At 54.3% G+C, this 21279-nt stretch overlaps 2 protein-coding genes across 2 annotated transcripts; both read left to right on the top strand.

Annotated features, from left to right (window-relative positions):
- Positions 1-7847: 7847 nt before the first annotated feature.
- On the top strand, positions 7848-9761 carry LOC137909398 (enhancer of rudimentary homolog). Its single transcript, XM_068753850.1, has 4 exons — positions 7848-7960; positions 8345-8432; positions 8896-9016; positions 9107-9761. The coding sequence occupies exons 1-4, from the start codon at positions 7958-7960 to the stop codon at positions 9210-9212; spliced, it is 318 nt and encodes a 105-aa protein (XP_068609951.1). The 5' UTR covers positions 7848-7957; the 3' UTR covers positions 9213-9761.
- A 701-nt stretch (positions 9762-10462) lies between these two features.
- Positions 10463-17449, top strand: smek1 (SMEK homolog 1, suppressor of mek1 (Dictyostelium)). Its single transcript, XM_068753541.1, has 16 exons — positions 10463-10993; positions 11115-11170; positions 11258-11356; positions 11459-12076; positions 13737-13814; positions 13906-14022; positions 14098-14214; positions 14293-14424; positions 14497-14599; positions 14670-14828; positions 14900-15069; positions 15270-15412; positions 15510-15700; positions 15886-16097; position 16147; positions 16556-17449. The coding sequence occupies exons 1-16, from the start codon at positions 10852-10854 to the stop codon at positions 16666-16668; spliced, it is 2451 nt and encodes an 816-aa protein (XP_068609642.1). The 5' UTR covers positions 10463-10851; the 3' UTR covers positions 16669-17449.
- The last annotated feature ends 3830 nt before the right edge of the window (positions 17450-21279 follow it).

Below are 21279 nucleotides of genomic sequence, written 5' to 3'. Positions count from 1 at the left end.
CAGCGCCTCAAATGAATGTTGTTTGTTTCCCTCCCGAGCTTCCGGCTGGAAAGGGGGGGGGGGGGGGGGACTTTTCCGAACGGCAAAGAAAATAGAAAAATATTTTGCTCTGCAAGCACTGCTATGACGTTAGCTCGTTAGCTTGACGCTAGTTCTCCGCCGACGCGTCACTTCCTGCTGCTGGGAAACCGGCCAACGCACGCTAAAGCGGTACGCCGCTAGCCATCAGACCCCGCCTCCAGAGACATCTGGTCCGACCCGCGGGCCACACGCCTGCCGCTCGACTTGGCACGGCCCGCCGACGCCATCCAAACGCAGCCCAGCTAATAAAAAAAGGAACCAGAACCCAAAACAAAATCTAGTTTGGATATTTTGGTCCAACACGACGCCGTTTAGTTCCCATTTCAGCAGCGGCTAAACAAACTCCGCCCACCAACTTCCTGACCGCACGTCTGTTGAAATAATCTGCTCCATCCCGTCCTCCGACTCCTCCTCAAAATAAACGGAGCGGGAGTAGAGGAGACTGTAGACATAACAAAACCAGAGAGGGAAGGAGCCGGTCGCATGGATGGGGGGGGGGGGGCACATCCATCGTGGATCGACCTGGAAGTTTCCAGTGGCCCCGTTACGTGTCCCAAGTAGAACACGGCGGCGTAACGACTCGGTTCTGGTCTGACCCGCTACCGGCGTCTGACCCCAACGACCCCGTCGCAGCCGGACGGGGTCGCAGGTGCATCCCAGACGACCTTGAGATCAGGTCAGCCCAAAACGAATCCCAGGTCGGACAAACGGCACACGAACGGTCCGAGATCCGGAGGGACAATCTCCCGACCGAATCCGCTCCGGCATTCCTGCAGATTCATCCTCAGTCAGACTCGATCCGTCCGATTCCGACCTGATGACACCTCAGCGACGGGAACGCGAGAGGAAGTCATGACGGAGTAGAAGTCGTGAGAGCTTCATCCTGTTGTGGGGGGCGGGGGCGGGGGGGTCAAAGGTCGCCCCATCTCACGTTACGTTCTCACGAGACAAGAGGAACACCTGTCATCGTTCAGACACCGTCCAATCAGGTCGTGACTCGTTCATGGATGCAGAGAAAACACCTGTGGCGTTCCTCGGGGGGGGGGGGGGGGGGGGGGCCGAAGCAACAGCATCAGAAGCTGGCACCTCCCGTCCCAGGATCGATCCCCAAGACGCCCCAGGCATGAAAGATCAATTTAAAACGGCTCATGACGTCATCAAACACGCGCCAACTCAAGTTGTGATCGTCCATCAGCCCACCTCTCTCAGACACGCGCGCACACACGCACGCAGGGCGGATCGATAATTGGCAGCGAACACTCACGGGCTTTCTTTGATGCCGTCGGTGAAGAGCGCGCGCGACGGAATCCACGGCGTCCCGGTGACTCGATCTTCATCACGAGCGGCGGAAAGTCCCCCCCACCCTCGGACCCGCGTGCTCGTTCGGTCGCGGAGCCGAAACTACGTGGAGTTGTTCGGGTCCCTTTCGCGTTACGTCATCAAAGCGCGGATGGGCGTGTCCGTCGGGTGCAGAAATTTAGCCAAAAATGAATATATTTGTCTCTAAATTACTGGTTAATAAAATAGTAAAAATCGTGTTGATTTTCTATTATTATAGTTTAGTCATTTACAGAAATTTACTGTTTTCACATGAGAATTAAAGACTTTAATGACTTAATGATAGAATTATCTTTAATAATCTATGAAAAAATGAAAAGAAAAAAATTACATTTTGGTCTGATTGTCCAAATTAACGACACAATTATCAAACGAACACAGAAAACCTGCATCTTTTCTTCAGGGATTAAAAAAGTCGAGAAGGCGTTTCTGTCGACGGACACCTCTGACAACGGTTAATCCTGTGTTTTGTTACCATGACGTCACCAGTAACCGATTCCAGTTGCCTCCCTGCATGCAAACAAAATGTTAAGGAAACCCAAAACCAACCTCAGAATGGGAATCGGGTCGTTGTCATGGACCAATGGGGAATGGCCGTCGAGCGTTCGCCTCAGGCGATGCTGAGTCGACAGGACTTGAAGCGCCGGTTTGGTTTGTCGCGTGATTTAAAGCGATCCTCCCTTCACGTTTTAATTTATACTCCCCGCGCCAACTGGACGCTCGTATATTTGGCTCTTCAGAGGTCGCGACCTCAATGATTGTCCCGCGGGGGGGATAAGGCCCGGCCTCGCAGCCTCTCCGAACGGTATCGCCTTTCCCACAGCGGGACGACGTCATCGTCAACTGAAACCTCCAAAATCCTGAAAGCGATAAAGCCCCCCCCCCTCCCCCTCAGGTAACAGCTGCACAGACAAACAATGGCGTCCTCTCAACATGTCAGCGTCAGGCCCTGCAGGGGAAGAAATTATAGTCCGCTAATGACCGTTTTTCACGTACGTGTAGAGACAAGCCGGCCATTTTCAGTCCTGAAGTCCAAATGGATTTGAGTTCAGCTTTGACGGTCGTGAACTCAGAACAGCCTGAGATCCAGGCTTAATGGGTTTAAAGGCGCAGGAACGTAGAAGCAGCTAGGAAGCAGCTGGGAAGCAGCTAGGAAGCAGCTAGGAAGCAGCTAAGAGGCAGCTGGGAAGCAGCTAGGAAGCAGCTAGGAGGCAGCTGGGAAGCAGCTAGGAAGCAGCTAGGAAGCAGCTAGGAGGCAGCTAGGAAGCAGCTAGGAAGCAGCTAGGAGGCAGCTGGGAGGCAGCTGGGAAGAAGCTAGGAAGCAGCTGGGAGGCAGCTGGGAAGAAGCTAGGAAGCAGCTAGGAGGCAGCTGGGAAGCAGCTAGGAGGCAGCTGGGAGGCAGCTGGGAAGAAGCTAGGAAGCAGCTAGGAGGCAGCTGGGAAGCAGCTAGGAAGCAGCTAGGAAGCAGCTAGGAAGCAGCTGGGAGGCAGCTGGGAAGAAGCTAGGAAGCAGCTGGGAGGCAGCTCGGAAGCAGCTGGGAAGCAGCTAGGAAGCAGCTAGGAAGCAGCTGGGAAGAAGCTAGGAAGCAGCTAGGAGGCAGCTGGGAAGAAGCTAGGAAGCAGCTAGGAGGCAGCTGGGAAGCAGCTGGGAAGCAGCTGGGAAGCAGCTAGGAAGCAGCTAGGAAGCAGCTGGAAGCAGCTAGGAAGAAGCTAGGAAGCAACTGGGAAGCAGCTAGGAAGCAGCTGGGAAGCAGCTGGGAAGCAGCTAGGAAGCAGCTAGGAAGCAGCTAGGAAGCAGCTGGGAAGCAGCTAGGAAGCAGCTAGGAAGCAGCTAGGATCCGTTTAGCCAGAGGCTGTCGTGGTCTGAATAAAGAAATGGCGGCTCTTTCTCCTATTTGTTTTTTTGGCTCACGACTTGTTGTGACACTTCGGGACATCAGGATGTCTCTGATGACTCGAGCCGTGGGACGCGGCACGACTTCCTGACCCCGAGATAAGCGTTTCCTGTGTAATTACCGATGTTTACGCTCGACCGATGATGAGTTGTTGTGATGTTTGTTTACCTACGCGCTGTGTAAACTCAAGCTACCATTTAGCTCTGCTGCGCCAATGTGATGCTAATGCAGCGTTCTAGCTAGCGGTCGGGGGGGCCTTAAAGGTCAGGAGGTGCTGAAAATATCAAACAAAGGCTGAAACTGGAGGAGAGGTGATGAAGGGAACCCGCTGGGCAGGCTGGCCTTAATCAGGCCACAATAAACGCGTCACAGCTTCTGTTTGAAGCTCGTTCCGTTCAGATTGGCATCAGCCGGAAACATCCCGGACGTCCCAATCCTGTCCCACATCCGTGCGCCTTGTCCCCGCCGTCAGCCGTGGAACACTGGGGGTCTGCTGGCTTCCGGGACGGACGGTCGAGGGTTTGACGGGAGACGCTGTCGCAAGGACTCCCGAACAGAGCAGGAAATGCCGAAAAGCGTGTGTAATTCCATCTCCCGTCGTCGTGTGTGGAGATGAGGCAGGAAAATAGTGAGGCCTTTGTGTGTGCGAGTGCCGAGTTCAGAAACGCGTTAAACCCCCCCGAAGCTAGCGGTTTCAATGGCGCTGGAATTTCTATTCTAATCTGATATCTGATGCTGGAAGAGCAGCTTTTAAGCCCCGCCCCTCAGACCAGGTGTGCCTCATGTCCAATCAATACAGAGACCACAGCAACTCTTAAAATCCAGGTTGCAGGACGTTTGGTGGCTCGTGGCTGCCCCCCCAGTCAAACTGGGAGACAGCTGCCCGCGATGGGATCGGCGCAGGAAGTAGCTGCTGTCGTCGAGCTCTTTCAGCCCTGCAGGAAGGAACAAGAGTTTGTCTGTTCAGCGATCGGCGATAACGCGCAGGTGAAGCTCTACTTTCCTTTTACAGCCTGAAAAGCCCAAATCAATCCTGGGTAAATGTCTCTCTCCTTGAGTCCGGCAGGTGCATCAGGACCTTTTCTATGAAGCTCTAGCTAAGACGTCCCAGCAGAGCCATGAGCCGCCACCACCAGTGTCTGCACGCCATTGGTGTGGAGATATATCTCACTGTCTTCGATCGCAAACCTCCCATTCCAGCGCAAAACTATTTCCTCCATGCGCTCCTCTCTCCTGATTGGCTCTGCGCTTAACTTCTAACTCGCATTGGGAGAGGATGAACGCATATTTCTCAGCCCGTGTGACGGCCCGATGGACGTGGAAGCAGCTGGAAGCCGCGTTTAAAGGCGGCGTTTGTCCCTGTTCCCAAAGTGTCGGGGATCCAGATGTGTGTTTCCAATCACTTTCAGAATGTCTCGGTTTATATTTTACTGTCTTGCCAAAGTGACAAAAGGTGATTTAAACAAGACCCGGGGGGGGGGGGGGGGCGCCGCCCGGCCCGGAGGCAAGGGTTCTCGCTGGAATATTCGACCCTCCCAGCACAGATAGCAGACGGATGGAACTAGGCTGCCGCGCCGCTAAAGTTAGCAACTCAATTAGTTCACGCACTAATTAGCTGTGAGAGCAGCGGAGGCCTAACGTCAGATTTCCCCCGGTGTCTGGAATCCGTTTCCGGGATGAGTGAACTGAGACCCCGGCGGGGAGGCGGCTCCTCGCGACCCGACAGGTGAGTTACAGGTAGGACGAAGATGTGCTGACGTCATGTGATCAGTGTTCCCAACATCGGGCTCAGAGGAGAACCGCTGTTTTCAAAATGTGTTTTTGTGATTGCAGACTTTAGGGGGGCAGGTGTAACCAAGGGAACAGACGCACACCCGTTACAAAGGGCTCGCGTGTCCCGAACTTCCATCCGCTCCGACGTCCCGATTGGGAAGCTCCTTCAAATGCTTCCCACAAACGCGTCCCCCTTTTCCCTTTCAGGGCTATTCCCATCGTTCATCGCACACCCATCATTACTGCCTTCCGCAGCTTTTATGGCTACTAATCAACTCCAGCTGATGCTGTTGCTAGGCGACGGCATCTTGAAATGCAAAGGCAAGAAAAGAGTCGTTTTTCCGTTTTCAGGTGTGTGAATCGGACGTTCTGGGACTGCTCTTCCAGACTCCTGACTCACGCCTGGGCTTCTGATCGACGCAGGGCGGCTGCTTTGCCTTGTTGTTGGAGGACATTCCCTGGCATCAAACGAAAGTGGGCGGGGCTTTTATGGAACATTAGCCCTTCATGCACTTGAACTCCCCTGGAGGGATGGGATCAGGAATCCTTCCCATTTACCAGAAGTAGGCGGCGTCTTGAGGAAACGGTTCCAGATCAGAGGCCCCGGGGCGGAGCGCAGCGTCGCTGGTTTTCCTCTGAATAAATCCCGGCTTGGATTTCCACACGTCCATGTGGGCGTGTCCCGCCGGGGAGGAGCTTTGTGCGATTGAGCGACATTCTCGTCTTCATGCTGGACATCTTTGTGTTTTTATGACCTTTTTGGCCGTCAGTTTTCCATTGTTGTTGTTTCTGTCCACTGAATGTTCCACGTTATTACCTCCGAGGATTCTTCCTTTGATTTCCTCCTCGGGGATTATTTGGGGCCTTCAGGGATTTGAGTGGAATGAGAATGGAGCCGCATCACCTGCAGGAGCCATGTGAGGTCATTTGGGTCAGGATGCCTCCTGGCCCGGGATGGATCCGGAACTCACTGGAGAGATTGCATTCTTCATACAGACTTTGGTTTCATCCGGGAGGAGCCGGAAGCCTTTCTGGGAACGTCAGGAATCTCCTGCTATTAGAGACGGATGTGGCTGCTGAGGATGAACATCTCAGATGTGCCTTATCTTCTTTGGCTTCAACCTCTGCACCTCCACATTAGTACCCTCCCCTCGCCACCCAGGTACGTCGGGCACACCTCCACGCCCCCACCTGAGTCCAGCCCCCACCTTTCCCGTCCCCACGGAGGACTCTCCGTGCTGAAGTCCCCACAGTAACAGAGGGAGGACCGTAAATCTCAGGCCCATGCACACACAGGAGAGTCCATAAATAGTGTAGCAGTCCTGGGGGGTAAAGACATCATTGCCCCGGTGGCCCCCGGGGGTCCCGGGAGAACCGGGGCATAACTCCTCCATTCATTTTATGGCACGGAGCGTTTGTGTGGATTTATATACGTCTTGATGGGGGGGGGGTCGACTCTGCTGATGTCTGGGGGGGTTGTGATAAGGATGTAAACAAGGGCAGGGTGGGATGCCGGACTGAAGGCGCGTTTCATGCGCCGTCCTTCTTCTTGCTAATCTGCGCAGTAAAACCGATTCGTTGCAGCAAACCTAAGCTGCACGCGGCCCCCACCCCGCCGGCGCTGGAACCTTTAATCCCCTGCTCATTATAAAAGGGGTCCGAACACAGTCCGGACCGACGGGCCGGCCAGTTGTTCCAACTGCATCTTTTGTGAACCCCCCCCCCCATGAGGGAATCTATTTCTGAGGCACCTATGACACTCATCTGGACCAGCACAAAGCCCCCTTTCTCCTCCCCACCTCACGCTCCGATGGCTCCTCTGAATACGACCCAGCCCCCCCCCCCCCCCCCACACACACACACAAGGTATTCACACGTCGGCATGTCCAACACACACGGGAATCCTGCAGGATTTTCCCATCCTGGTATTCCCACATTTATGAATACACACATGCAAAACTGAGTGGGACACGTGGGATCTGACAAACAGCAGAAATGACAACACTGCCCCCTCGTGGAAGGAGGCCCTCATGTCTGTGTTTATTTAACCCTGAAAATGAGAAAAACAACTGTCAAGGAAAATCTATGACAGATAATCAGAGTAGTTCGACCACATTCACAGTTTTAAGTGGTTTTAATTCATTGACACTTTTATTAAACCAATTTAGTTTAATTTAAGTTAATTTGCATTGTGGTTGAATTTCATTGACACTCATTTTTAACATGCTAATATTTTTGAATAAAACGAGTTTGAACATCTTCCAGTGTGGTTTATAAATCTGGGTGTATTTATCTTTATTGCCATCTAATTGTTTCCACGAATCCACCTTCTGACATATTTAATTCAACCATTGGTTTCTCAAAAAATAATGCAATGCTGTGATGTAACTTAATAAATTAGCTCAAATACAGTAAAAACTGTTTATATTAAAAATAAAAACACTAAAATGTCATGTTAACTTACACGCCTCTTTTTGGCCGAGGATTTTACACAGAAAACATACGGCGTATAGAGTTTGTTGCAGATTTTGAAAGACACTGACATTTACTTTTGAAGCTTATTCAGCTGTCGATTACGTGTTTATACTCAAATCAGATTTGCATCTTTTCACTATGACATGTTTTTGTTTCAGTTTAACAAAAAATGTTCCATGAGAAACGAGATTATGCAGTTCAAGACTTTTATTTAGAAACTGTAATTTTATTTTGAAGCCTGGTCATTTCCCAAGCGGAACAAGAATTACTTCATTTCCTTTTTAACGTTTCCCCTCAAGCGCCTTCCACGGAGTGTGACCTGGGAAGCAGCGAGCGTCTATTTTTCACATTTTCGCCTCACTTTTTTTGCACGCGGTGCGACCTTTCTGCACCATCATGGTAAGGGTCTCTTGATTTACCTGCGAGGAGGTGAATAATTCCCGGTTTCTGCGTTATTAGCTCCTGTTAATCCATCACAGCTAAGCTAGCAAGCTAACGATGGCTACATTTCGAACACTCGTCCAATTAAAGCTCTCGATCTAAACGTTTAACGATAGTTTTAACAACAGCACGTAAAATAAAGTACGCCTTAATCTGTCAGCCTGAATAATAAATACTTATTCCGGGTAATTTGTGAACGTCCGGTCGGTTTCGCTATACGTTTTGACCAATGTTCGGTGTTTCCGCTCGGAACGCGAAGCTGCTCGTCCTTTTTCCGGGTGAAGCGGTGTCGTGTAATGAGCGGAAGTTGCTGTGTTTAATAAATTCTGTTCGTTTTTACAGTCGCACTCGATCTTGCTCGTCCAACCGACGAAGAGACCCGAAGGCCGCACGTACGCCGACTACGAGTCGGTGAATGAATGCATGGAGGGTGAGTGGAGCAGCTTCCGGTTCCCGTTGCTACCGACGCGAAAGCAGATTCCGCTGATTCCACTTCTCTAATGTTCCAATTAAAGGAAGCTCGATGACTTGTGTTTGAGTCGCGTAATGGTGACGTGAAAAACCTTTTTAATGCAGCTGCGCGTAAATCAGGTCGGTAGGGTTGAGCTGGTGCTAATTCGTGTAGCATGTAGGGTGTAATTGCTATTTATGTAATTCAGATTGAAGAATGAACAGTTAATCTGATTTTTCTTTTGTTTTGCCCAAGAGGTTTATTTTTTAATTTTATTATGCCTTTCTCTGTTTAAGTATTATTGTTACACTCGCTTTTACGCACCGATCTACACTGCTAGGAACCCTGTTGTGTGGATTTAATAAAATTGGCCTGTTTGTCTACTACAATTTACATTTTTTCTTCATTCATGTTTTGCTGTGTTCTGCAATCTCCCTTCTAGGAGTTTGTAAAATGTATGAAGAGCACCTTAAGAGGATGAATCCCAACAGTCCGTCCATCACTTATGACATCAGTCAGCTGTTTGACTTCATCGATGACTTGGCAGATCTCAGCTGTCTCGTGTAAGCGGAGATTGAGAAAATACATCCTGGATTGAGTGTTTTATGCACCAACTGTAGAAAGAATCATCCTCTTTTTAAATATCTATGCAGGTTCCGAGCTGACACTCAGACATACCAGCCGTACAACAAGGACTGGATCAAGGAAAAGATATACGTCGTCCTGCGGCGCCAAGCGCAGCAAGCAGCCAAGGAGTAGCGAGGAGATGTCCTGGTGCACTGGTGTTGAAGTCGTTTGCTGTACTTTGGGAAAGGAAGAGGTTTAGAAAAATGAGGTGAAGCAAAAAAAAAATGCAAAATACAGGTTGGGGTTTATACATACTTTTTAAATTTGTTACACAGATAAGTGTGAAATTTATAACTGCAAGGACTGGATATCTGTGGACAGTGATCCTTTCTTGTAGAAATTATTGCAGGACCAGATAGAATCAGTTAATTTTGTCGCATTTTTAATAAAGTGATTGTGTTTTCCTTATTTTTTTTTTATATAAATGTACCGCTACTTAATATGGTGCAGCTTACACATGCAGATGATTTATTTTTGAATGTAAAAAATCTGCAGCCTTTGCTGAGTCATTATTTTGGACATATAACTGGTTGCTGGACAATTTTCCACCTGTCCATTCTGATTTTTATTCCTGTTTCTCACCTTTGTGATGGAAAATATCTGTCGACATTGCATTTTGCGTAGGATCAGATTTTGACTCCACCTGTAGATGTTTTCTTTGATTAAAAAAATAAACTTTTTCTGGCATATGTCTTTTCTTGCATGTACATTTTTCTGTCAAATTAATGAAGGAGGGTCGTTATGTTATATTAATAGGTTTGTTTGGCTGTTGAAATGAGTGTGGGGCAGAACGAAGACCCAGACCTGAAATGTGTTACTGTCTCTTTAAGTGTGGCGGGCTGCCCTGCTGTTGCTGTGCTGGAAACCCCGTACCGACTCGGAAGGGACCCAAGATGGCTGAATACTCACTGGAGGCCTAGTTAGCAATTATCCGAGCAAGACGTCTGGAATGAATGGCAAATTGCGCTATGACGTGAAGCGAAACCTTAAAATAATTATATAGCTACAGTTCGTTGGTTTGCATAATTATTAGGATGCATGGATAACCAGCGAGGAGAGATTGGTCTCTCCGCGGCCCCGAGCCAGAACATGGCGGAACACTTGGGAAGAAATAGCAGCTAACGCTAGCTAGCTTGCGTATTAATCAGACACGACTCGGCAAACGGGGTTTCCGTTGTTCTTGCGCATTAAATAATGCTATCGTTATGTGGTTATATTCATTCCGCTTCGATTCGCTATCAAAAATCGGCTATGTGGCGCGTGTGGAGTTAGCGTGCTAGCTAGCCAGTTCACGCGTCAGGTTTGCTAGCTGTCGTAACTAGCAAACGTCGACCAGAAGCGCCGCGGATCGCACCGTTCCAGGCACGGGGTGAGTGTTTTCCCGAGGCAGGGGTCGTGATGGTGGGCTTCTGAGTACTCAACTCTGCGCAAGTACTTGGCTAAATCTACCAGCGCCCTTTTTGTAGGTTGTAGCGTTAGCTAGCGTCAGCGCGCTCCGCACCGTGGATTCGGTTGTTACAATGGCCCGCAAGGTGTTGTCGTGTAGCGCGTTGATTATAACCCTGGCGAGATAAAGTCAGGGGCAGCTCGCTTACATAATCCTATTGTAGTTGTGACTGCATGATCGATCAGGGATTCCTCCTGGCTAAGGGTATTTAGCTAGTACCCAATCGAAGAAGCGATCAGGTGTATAAAGTGAATTGAAGTTGCGGCGCAACGAGGTGAAGCAGATCCCACGTAAAAGCAGAGGGGGTGGGAACTGCCTGCCAGGATGACGGACACCCGTCGACGGGTCAAGGTGTACACCCTCAACGAGGACCGGCAGTGGGACGACCGCGGCACCGGCCACGTCTCCTCGGGCTACGTGGAGCGCTTGAAAGGCACGTCTCTCCTCGTGCGGGCGGAGAGTGACGGTAAGGCAATCCGTAGCTACGGGGTGGCTTCAAAAGACCTCCCGGTGCGTCACCGGAGACGTTTCTCAGTGACTGCGTGTGTGCGGGGGGGCCTGACCCGTGGGTCGTCTCTGTTTGGCAGGCTCTCCCCTGCTGGAGTCCAAAATCAATCCGAACACAGCCTACCAGAAACAGCAGGTAAGGTGGCGGCGACGCCGCTGCGGACGGTGCAGTTCCCTTCTCTGTCGTGGGGTTTTTAAATGTGCTTAATTGCCCCTGGGGTAGGATACGCTGATCGTGTGGTCGGAGGCTGAAAATTACGATCTGGCGCTCAGCTTCCAGGAGAAGGCCGGCTGCGATGAGATCTGGGAGAAGATATGCCAGGTACCTGCCGCCTCTGTGGGTGTGTGTTTGCCTGGTGGGGTCCTGGTAATAGATTTAGACCTATTATGACGTCGGACTCTGCTCGTGTGTCCGGTTGTAAAGGTCCAGGGCAAAGACCCGTCGGTGGACATCACCCAGGACGTGGTGGACGAGTCCGAGGAGGAACGCTTTGACGACATGTCGTCGCCGGGCCTGGAGCTACCGGCGTGCGAACTGAGCCACTTGGAGGATCTGGCCGAGGTCGTGGCCTCCTCGCTCCCGTCGCCGCTCCGGCGCGAGAAACTAGCGCTGGCTCTGGAAAACGAGGGCTACATTCGCAAGCTGCTGGAGCTTTTCCGCGTGTGTGAGGATTTGGAAAACCGAGAGGGACTGCACCACATGTATGAAATCGTCAAAGGCATCTTCCTGCTCAATCGCACGGCGCTCTTTGAGGTCATGTTCTCCGACGCGTGCATAATGGACGTCATTGGTTGTCTGGAGTTCGACCCGGCGCTCCCACAGCCGCGGCGGCATCGGGAGTTCCTGACAAAGACGGCCCGCTTTAAGGAGGTGATCCCCATCTCCGATCCGGAACTGCGCCATAAAATACACCAGACGTACCGGGTGCAGTACATCCAGGACATGGTGCTGCCGACGCCCTCCGTGTTCGAGGAGAACATGCTGTCCACCCTGCACTCCTTCATCTTCTTCAACAAGGTGGAGATCGTGGGCATGCTTCAGGTGAGACCGGCCGGCGTGGACTGCTGATGTAAAAAGACAGGCTTCGGTGGTTTGGACGTGTCCAGAGGAGAGACGGGGACGGGGATGGAGGACGACCCAGGAGGAGACGCATGGACGTAGTGAGGGGGGACGTGAGAGCGGCTGGTGTCGGGGAGGACGATGCAAAGGACAGGGTGAAGTGGAGAACGTTGGGTTGCTGTGGAGACGCCTCATGGGACAAGTGGTAGTAGTAACAGTAGTACTAGTACTAGTACTAGTAGTAGGGTCATTTATTCCAGTTCAAAGGTTCCTGAGGTCAGTTTTTACTGAGCAGAAATGACAGTTTGTGATAAAGTTTGACATTGAAACAGATTCCAGGGAGTCGAGGGTTAAACCGGTCACACCTCAGAGTCCAGGTGAGCGCTCTCTCTCCCCCTCTCTCTCCCTCTCTCTCCCCCCCATCCCTCCCCTTCGTCCAGCCTGTGCCGGTTTACTCCGTCGATCGGCTCCAGCTGGTTTGCAGCGACACAAGGAAGCGTTATACCCAGTCCAGTGGGCGGAGCCAGCGAGGGAGGCGGAGTTGCTTTCTTTCCGCACAGCGCAGAGGAGCTCAAATGCAAACCGTTAATTTAAAATGATTGCATTAAGTTGCTTGTAAAATAAATATTCCTATTCCGGGGGGGTCCGTCTTCCTTGTTGTGGCAGTTAAGGAACGTAAACGACTTCCCACAAAGGTTTATTGTTTAGCTGATTGTGCTCTACCCTGCCGGTCTTTTATGGTCATGTGACCATTGTGTTTTTGTCCTGTGTCAACTCGGCTGTCTCCATGGAGACGGGGTACGGTTGTGAATCAGTTATGCTGGGCTCGAGAAACTGAAGCCGGTGCGCCGTTGACTCAAACGCCACTGATGGGAACTGATTTTACTCGATGGGGTGTAAAATGTCTGATAGTTGGTTGTGAGTAGAAACGAATCTTTTATTTATAATGTAAAAAGATATAAAGATATGATGATGTTGTCGTTGTTGTTGTGCTCTAAGTTAAAGCCAAGGTGCTTGTTTCCTGGTTATCCCTTTGACTCGTGTCTTTGTAGATCAACATCTTTGACAGTCTGGATTGTGTCCCGGTTGCTCTGGAGCGTGTCCCGGTTGCTCTGGGTCGTGTCCCGGTTGCTCTGGATCGTGTCCCGGTTGCTCTGGATCGTGTCCCGGTTGCTCTGGATCGTGTCCCGGTTGCTCTTGATTGTGTCCCGGTTGCTCTGGATCGTGTCCCGGTTGCTCTTGATCGTGTCCCGGTTGCTCTTGATCGTGTCCCGGTTGCTCTTGATCGTGTCCCGGTTGCTCTGGAGCGTGTCCCGGTTGCTCTGGAGCGTGTCCCGGTTGCTCTGGATCGTGTCCCGGTTGCTCTGGATCGTGTCCCGGTTGCTCTGGAGCGTGTCCCGGTTGCTCTGGAGCGTGTCCCGGTTGCTCTGGATCGTGTCCCGGTTGCTCTGGATCGTGTCCCGGTTGCTCTGGATCGTGTCCCGGTTGCTCTGGAGCGTGTCCCGGTTGCTCTGGAGCGTGTCCCGGTTGCTCTGGAGCGTGTCCCGGTTGCTCTGGAGCGTGTCCCGGTTGCTCTGGATCTTGGAGCGTGTTTTCCGTGCCCCCTCTGATCACTCGCCTCTCTGTCTCCCCCTTCTGTCAGGACGATGAGAAGTTCCTGACCGACCTCTTCGCACAGCTAACGGATGAAGCCACCAATGACGACAAGAGACACGAACTGGTACTGGGACGCCCCCCCCCCCCCCCGGGTCGGTCGGTAGAATGTCCGTCGTCTCGTCCTCCGCTCAGCTTTGATCTTTTCCTCCCTGCAGGTGAACTTCCTGAAGGAATTCTGTGCGTTCTCACAAACGTTGCAACCTCAAAACAGAGACGCCTTCTTCAAGACGTTGTCGAACCTGGGCATTCTGCCGGCGCTGGAGGTCATCCTGGTGAGTCCGGAGCGCCGCCGCCGGGAAACACGAAGGCGTGCACGCGCCCCTGAACACGGTTTGCTCCTCAAACAGGGAATGGACGACGTCCAGGTGCGCGGGGCGGCCACGGACATCTTCTCCTACCTGGTGGAGTACAACCCCTCCATGGTGCGAGAGTTCGTCATGCAGGAGTCCCAGCAGAACGACGACGTGAGTACGGGAGGGGAGCGGCGTGCAGGCGGGACCGCCGCCGCCCCGGGCGCTGACCGCTGTCTGTCGTCCTCCCAGGACATCCTCCTGATCAACCTGATCATAGAACACATGATCTGCGACACGGACCCGGAGCTGGGCGGCGCCGTGCAGCTCATGGGGCTGCTGCGGACCCTGGTGGACCCGGAGAACATGCTGGCCACAGCTAACGTGCGTCTGCGCGCCGCCGACGCGAGCCGCGTTCAGAGGAAGGACGTTTTATTCTCCCTTTGCTCTTTGCAGAAAACGGAGAAGACGGAGTTCCTGAGCTTCTTCTACAAGCACTGCATGCACGTCCTCTCGGCGCCGCTGCTCGCCAACACGACGGAGGAGAAACCCAGCAAAGGTGCGGCGCGCGCCGCGTGCTAGCGCTAGCGCCCGTCCCCGTGTGTAACGCCTCTCCCTCTCGCTGCCAGACGACTTCCAAACGTCCCAGCTGCTGGCCCTGATCCTGGAGCTGCTGACGTTCTGCGTGGAACACCACACCTACCACATCAAGAACTACATCATCAACAAGGACATCCTCCGGAGGGTTCTGGTGCTCGCCGCCTCCCAGCACGCCTTCCTGGCGCTCTGTGAGTCTCGCTCGCCGCTAGCAGCGCCCCCCGCTGGGCCCCCCCGCTGAGCGCCGCTGCTCGTGTCCCAGGTGCGCTGCGCTTCATGCGGAGGATCATCGGCCTGAAGGACGAGTTCTACAACCGCTACATCATGAGGAACTTCCTGTTCGAGCCCGTCGTCAAGGCCTTCCTGAACAACGGCGCTCGCTACAACCTCATGAACTCGGCCATCATCGAGATGTTCGAGTACGTCCGTGTGGTGAGTCTTCCCTTTCCGACGCCGCGGCGCCGGGTCCAGAGGACGCTGGACCCGGATCGGGACCGGTCACGTCAGAACTTTTTTATGTGGTGATGTTCCAGCTTTTATTTTAACTGCTTTGGTGCGATCTCTCTCTCTCTCTCTCTCGCTCTGTTTCCACTCCTCCTCCTCCTCCTCCTCCCCCCTCCCATTGCCCCCAGGAGGATGTGAAGTCTCTCACGGCTCACATAGTAGAGAACTACTGGAAGTCTCTGGAGGACGTGGACTACGTCCAGACGTTCAAGGGGCTGAAGCTGCGCTACGAGCAGCAGCGGGAGCGGCAGGACAACCCCAAGCTGGACAGGTGAGCCCCGCCCCGCCCCGCCCCGCCCCGCCCCGCCCCCTTCACCTGCCGGGCGTGCTCGTTTCCGACCCCTAAGACGTGCGCTGTCCCCCCGCAGCATGCGCTCCATCCTGAGGAACCACCGGTTCCGCCGCGACGCGCGGACCCTGGAGGACGAGGAGGAGATGTGGTTCAACACGGACGAGGACGACCTGGAGGACGGCGAGGCCGTCGTCCTTCCCGCCGACAAGACGAAGACCGAGGAAGACCTCATGGAGCCGATCAGCAAGTTCATGGAAAGAAAGAAATGTACGCTGTCGCCAATTAGTGAGCCATTCTCTGAATGCTTGATCCTGCGTCTGCCAGATAGTGTCCGTTTAGGTCCGGCGTGCTGAACGCCGGCGGCGGCGCGTCCGTTCGCTTCTGTAGCGGAAGACGAGATGGAGGAAGGGTTGGAAGCAGGGGATGACGTTTCTTCACCTCCGTCTCTGCAGTGAAAGAACCGGAGGACAAGGAGGTGCTGGGAAAGTCCAGCTTGACCAGCAGGCAGAGTCCCAGCTTCAAGCTCGCCTTCTCCGGGTCCACCAAGTCCAGTCTGTCCAGCCCCCCCTCGGCCGCCTCGCCCAACCTGGGTTCTCCCGGGTCGCCGGGGTCCCCGGGCTCCGGGGCACGCAGCTCTCCCCCCACCACCATGGTGACCACGAAGGTAAACGGCGGCGTGCGAACAGCGAGGGCGGGGCTGGGTGCGCCTAGAGGGTGTGGCTGGGTGCGCCTAGAGGGTGTGGCTGGGTGCGCCTAGAGGGCGTGGCTGGGTGCGCAAAGAGGGCGGGGCTGGGTGCTACTAGAGGGTGTGGCTGGGCGCGCCTAGAGGGTGTGGCTGGGTGCGCCTAGAGGGTGGGGCTGGGTGCGCCTAGAGGGCGGGGCTGGGTGCGCATAGAGGGTGTGGCTGGGTGCGCCTAGAGGGCGGGGCTGGGTGCGCCTAGAGGGCGGGGCTGGGTGCGCCTAGAGGGCGGGGCTGGGTGCACCTAGAGGGCGGGGCTAGGTGCGCCTAGAGGGCGGGGCTAGGTGCGCATAGAGGGCGGGGCTGGGTGCGCCTAGAGGGCGGGGCCGGGTTCTCAGCGGCTCCAGCATGTTCCGATGACTAACGATCCGGATCTTCCTTAGGGGGCCTGGTGGGCCTGGTGGACTATCCGGACGACGACGAAGACGACGAGGAAGATGGGGAGAGCAAAGACGACCCCCTGCCACCGACGAAGAAGTCCAGACTGAGCTCCTAAGGCCCCGCCCCGCCGCCTCGGCCTTTGGGCTCGGACTCCGACGAACACATCGAATGAAAGCCAACCCCCCCTCGTCCGTCAGCGGGCGTGGCCATCGGAGGAGTGGGCGGAACGGCTATGACTCCGCCTCCTCAGACACACCCACTTCCTACAAGTGCCAATCAGGAAACCAGGAGTGGGGGAAAACAAAAAGACAAAAAAAAAGGCGAGAGGACGCGTGAAACTCTGGAGAAGAGGGACCCGGTTGGTCGGGACACTCTGGGACACGATCAAGCAGCCCCACGGAGCCCACGGGCTCGGACCAGAACCCACTGCCCCGCCCCCTCCACTCAGGGAAGGACATCGCAGCGGCCCAAACGGGTCGGCTGCGAACACCCAGAACCACCACTTGCCCCCCCCCCCCCCTTCCTCCTCCTCGTTCGTTGCTTTCTTCTTCTTTTCTTTGAACTAGCGTAGGACCGGACGGGGAGGCGCCGTGCGGCGGACAGCCGTCCTGATGATGTCATCGGTGTCGCCATTGCTCAGAGGACGTTCTTTCTCCGGAGAGGGGGGGGGGGGGTGGGCAGGGGGCAAAGAAAAACCCACCAAGCCAGCAGTTCCTCGTTGTCTCCGTTTGGTTTTTGTAAAAGACAGAAGAAGAGCTGCCTTTGATGTTTCAGGATGTTTCAGTCACACCTGGCAGGTTTTTAATGACCTCAGCAGGCGAGCGCCTTTTACCCTTCTTGCCCTTTGAAACTGCAGATTTTTTGGAGAATTTGTAATCCCGTCTTGATTAAAGATTGAGTGGAATTCTAGATGTGATGCATTTTGTCTTAGTGTCCAGCAGAACATCTGGAACCATCAAAGACGTCCTTCCCTTTGTCCTGGGAAGTCAAAGAGCGTCTTTGATGTTTCCTCAGTAATCCTAATCCGAGCTAATCTGACGCGGGAGGAGCCGTCAGTCGTTGCAGGTTATTGACGAGGGATTCAGACACAAATAAATCTATAAACGATCAGTCGATCAATCATGGACCGAACAGCTGCTGGTGTGGCTGTCGTCCACCAGGTGGCAGCACCGGCCCATAAAGGTGGCGTCCCCAGAGGTGTCCGCTAACAGAGTGGCCCCCCCCCCCCCCCCCGGGTGACTCGCCGCCCCTCTTAAAGCTCTTCACCGGTGTAAGATTAGACTCACGCATATTCAAAACAGGACGGCACGCGGGGGCGGGGTTAGTGTGACCAGCCGCAGCCTTTATCAATTAGTGCCTGATTAGAGTGACGCTTCCGTCGCTTCCTGTTTGATACCGGAAACGGTGGAAGGCGCCGTTTACCGGAGGTTGTCCGAACACCCCCCCGTCGCGGCGGACGGTGGCCCGCGTTACCCCTTCACAAAGTGCAGTGCCCTCTGTCCGCCGGAGCCGCCCCCCCGAGGGGCGGGGAGCCCGTCCTCCGTCGCATCTGGTTCCCGTTAAGAGGTGAGATCCGGGGGGGGTCTAATGACACCCCATAATACTCCGAATGGTTTCAAAGGCCCAGATTGTTGCATTATTTATTGATTATTGGGTCGATCAGGAGCCCGTTCTGCCCGGTTGCTTGAGTCTAGCTCTGCATCCGACCTCCGGGTCAGAACCAACCGGGTCAGGATGCCGTTCTGTGGAGACACGAAACCGCCCCCCCCCTGCATGAAGCATGGTGGGGGGCTCGGTGAAGGTCTGGACTTGCTCTACTTCCTGGTCCAATAGAACCCAGCGGCCTGGATCCCATGAAGGACCAGGAAGTCCTGAAAGAAAACGTCTCCATCTGTGAGGACGATGAAGATGGAGATCCCAAGTTGACCTCAGAGTCCACCAGGACCCGGTTCCGGGTGGCGACTCCCGCCCGCATCCAAAGGTTGGGGGGGGGGGGGGGGGCAACGCCGGGGCTGGACCTCATTCCTCCTAGCTTAAACGGATCAGCTTCCTGTCACTGAACGGAGGAACCGGGACGCCGCGGCAGGATGTGGACATTAGCCCCGCCCCCGCTCAGGTGTGTGTTCCTTGTGTTCCAGGTCACCTGGACCCTCGGGGGTGTCTCACGGAACCGGAAGCTGCCGTTTCTGGACCAGGTTGGTGCCCCGCCTGTTTCGGTTTCGTTTCTCTTGTCTTACCGTGGATGGCTTTTACCTCCTCCTACGGGGGCATATCTGAATCTGCCCCCCCCCGCCCGGCCTTCACCCCCCCACGCCTCGTCTCCTCCCCCTTGTGTCGGGCCGTGCTGCGAAACAAACGCGTCTTTCATTTCATTTCTCCTCTCCTCCTTTGACTCGTCCTCCTCTCCAAGTCGCCCCCCTGCTCCCGGTGACGGCTGGGGGCGATTAGGAGATGCCCCCCCCCCCCCCCCCCCCCCCCGCAGAGGGAATGGGCTTCAGATGCTCTCTAGGAATGAAGGTGGGGGGAGGAGAGCGATGAAGAAGAGACAGGTCTGCTCCTGCTGAATGAAAGGCCCTCTCTCCTCTCCGGTGTGTGTGTGTGTGGGGGGGGGGGGGCACACATCAACCCCCCCCCCACACCACCCACCCGCGTTATGAAAGGAAAAGTGGTTTTCTGAACTCTGCTTCCATTTATCTCCGGTTAGCTCGTCCGGTGTGAGAGAGACGGTTCTTGATTGCTTTGGTTTCCGCGGCGGCTCGATCGAGTTACCATTCAAGGAGTGTGTGCGTGCGTGTGTGTGCGTGTGCGTGTGTGTGTGTGTGTGTGCGTGTGTGTGTGTGTGTGTGCGTGTGTGTGATGGATCCTCGGTGAGAGAGAAGCATTTCAGATGCTATTATTAGCTCTCCGTCCTGCTTCTGACTCCAGCATCACGCTATCATCCTGCTCCTGTGTGTGTGTGTGTTGTGTGTGTGTGGGGGGGGGGGGGGTCGGTGTAGGCGGGGGGTCGCCCCACTTTGTGTGTCAAGGACTCAGGGTGAAATAGTGCCCAGATCCGGCGACAAACTTTCCTGGAGCACCGAAACACAGTTGGCCGGGGAGGGATTCAAGGACGCACACACACGTACACACACGCACACACACACACAAACACACGCGTACACACACACACACACACACTCTCACACACACGCGCACGCACACAAACACACGCACACACGCACGCACACACACACGCACACACACACGCACACACACTCCTCACAAAGTGTCTTCCATTACAGTTAAGTGCAGCACTCGTATTGACCTCCTGAGACGGACAGATGGGCGGGGGGGGGGGTCTTTGAACTGCTTAAAAGAAGTTTTTAATCTTTAAAGTTCAATAACAAATAAATGTCCAAGCGTTTCCGGTAAACCGGATCCTTTCCTTACGGATTCTTTCATCCTGATCAAACTTGTTCACTGAATAATCAATATCGGCGGAGCCGTGATGTCATCGTCCCTCCGTTTGGCCGCCTCATGAATAATTAATGTCACTTCCTGGTCGTTGCCCTGGAAATTACGTCACACTGTGTAGGTGGGGCGTCGCCGTGGCGACCAGCCACACCCACTGATAACATTCACACTAGTACAGTTTATCAGCCGGACAGAAAGTGTGGGTGTGAGAATCAATCTTATCAGTGCTCCGACGAACCGAACTCTAATACGACCGGCGGCGGGGTCAGAGGTCACCTGGTCTGATCTCACCCCTGCATGACCTCTCCTGATGGTTTGACCGTCCGCACAAAGGCGCCCCGCCGAGGTTGTGGCGGTCCGTTCGCCGCGGTGGGATCCGATCGGGGAACGGCTTCCGGGTCAGGGGTCAGGGCGTGCCACATGTTCCGTCGTCTGTCCGTGTCGGATGACTGCGAGAGCCACCGCCGACGGATGGACGAGAGTCCCCGATGAAGGCGCCGGTACCTGCGCGTGCACGCACACACACACACACACACACACACGCACGCACGCACCGGGTGGAGGCGCCCCTCTCCAGACGGGACACGGGGCTCAGTTCCAGCATTCCTGCTGAGGAGGTGAAACGTGATCCGGCTCAGTGTCCCGGATCGATGGACTCGCCCCCATCGCTGGCTCCTCCCATCGTCCCTCCTTCTGTCTCTGTTTGAGACTGGTTTGTGCGCTTCCATTTCCAAACTGGCCGCTAAGTGGTTCGGTGTGTAACGATTGGGGGGGCGGGGGGCGGGGGGGTCTGTCGACATCAGCAAATTCATTATTTATAACCGGCAGATATGAGCTCGTGTGGGCGCTAGGTAATGTAGCATCACAATACATTCCAGTGAACTGGGTCAGAACCTGGAGCAGTTAGCAGCTACTAGCAGGTAGCGGCTACTAGCAAATAGCAGCTACTAGCAGTCAGCGGCTACTAGTAGTTAGCGGCTACTAGCAAATAGCAGCTACTAGCAGTCAGCAGCTTCTAGCAGTCGGCGGCTACTAGCAGGTGGCTGCTATTAGCAGTTAGCGGCTAACTCAAAGAAGAACTGTTCAGGTTAGATTTAGGCTTAAATGTTTGCTTGTGATGAAGGTTATCGATTCAGACTAAAGGAAGCATGATGTCGGCGTGCTCCGTGTGTGTGCGTGTGTGTGTGGGCGTGCGTGTGTGTGCGTGTGTGCGGGCGTGCGCGCCAAACAGTCCCTTCATTACCTCGGTGCAGCCGTGACTGCGTCCCTGTTT

The sequence above is a fragment of the Brachionichthys hirsutus genome, chromosome 20 (assembly GCF_040956055.1).
Source record: "Brachionichthys hirsutus isolate HB-005 chromosome 20, CSIRO-AGI_Bhir_v1, whole genome shotgun sequence".
Taxonomy (NCBI): domain Eukaryota; kingdom Metazoa; phylum Chordata; class Actinopteri; order Lophiiformes; family Brachionichthyidae; genus Brachionichthys; species Brachionichthys hirsutus.
The sequence above is the reverse complement of the archived record's forward strand: the minus strand, read 5'-3'. Positions and strand labels throughout refer to the sequence as shown.

Bases quoted from the DNA above. Each gene is read 5' to 3' on its own strand.
- LOC137909398 (XM_068753850.1), top strand. The intron at 8,433-8,895 runs GTGAGTGGAGCA...TCTCCCTTCTAG, and splicing joins GGTGAATGAATGCATGGAGG to GAGTTTGTAAAATGTATGAA. The intron at 9,017-9,106 runs GTAAGCGGAGAT...ATATCTATGCAG, and splicing joins GCAGATCTCAGCTGTCTCGT to GTTCCGAGCTGACACTCAGA.
- smek1 (XM_068753541.1), top strand. From the start codon at position 10,852: ATGACGGACACCCGTCGACGGGTCAAGGTGTACACCCTCAACGAGGAC. The intron at 14,215-14,292 runs GTGAGTACGGGA...TCGTCCTCCCAG, and splicing joins AGTCCCAGCAGAACGACGAC to GACATCCTCCTGATCAACCT. The intron at 15,413-15,509 runs GTGAGCCCCGCC...GTCCCCCCGCAG, and splicing joins GACAACCCCAAGCTGGACAG to CATGCGCTCCATCCTGAGGA.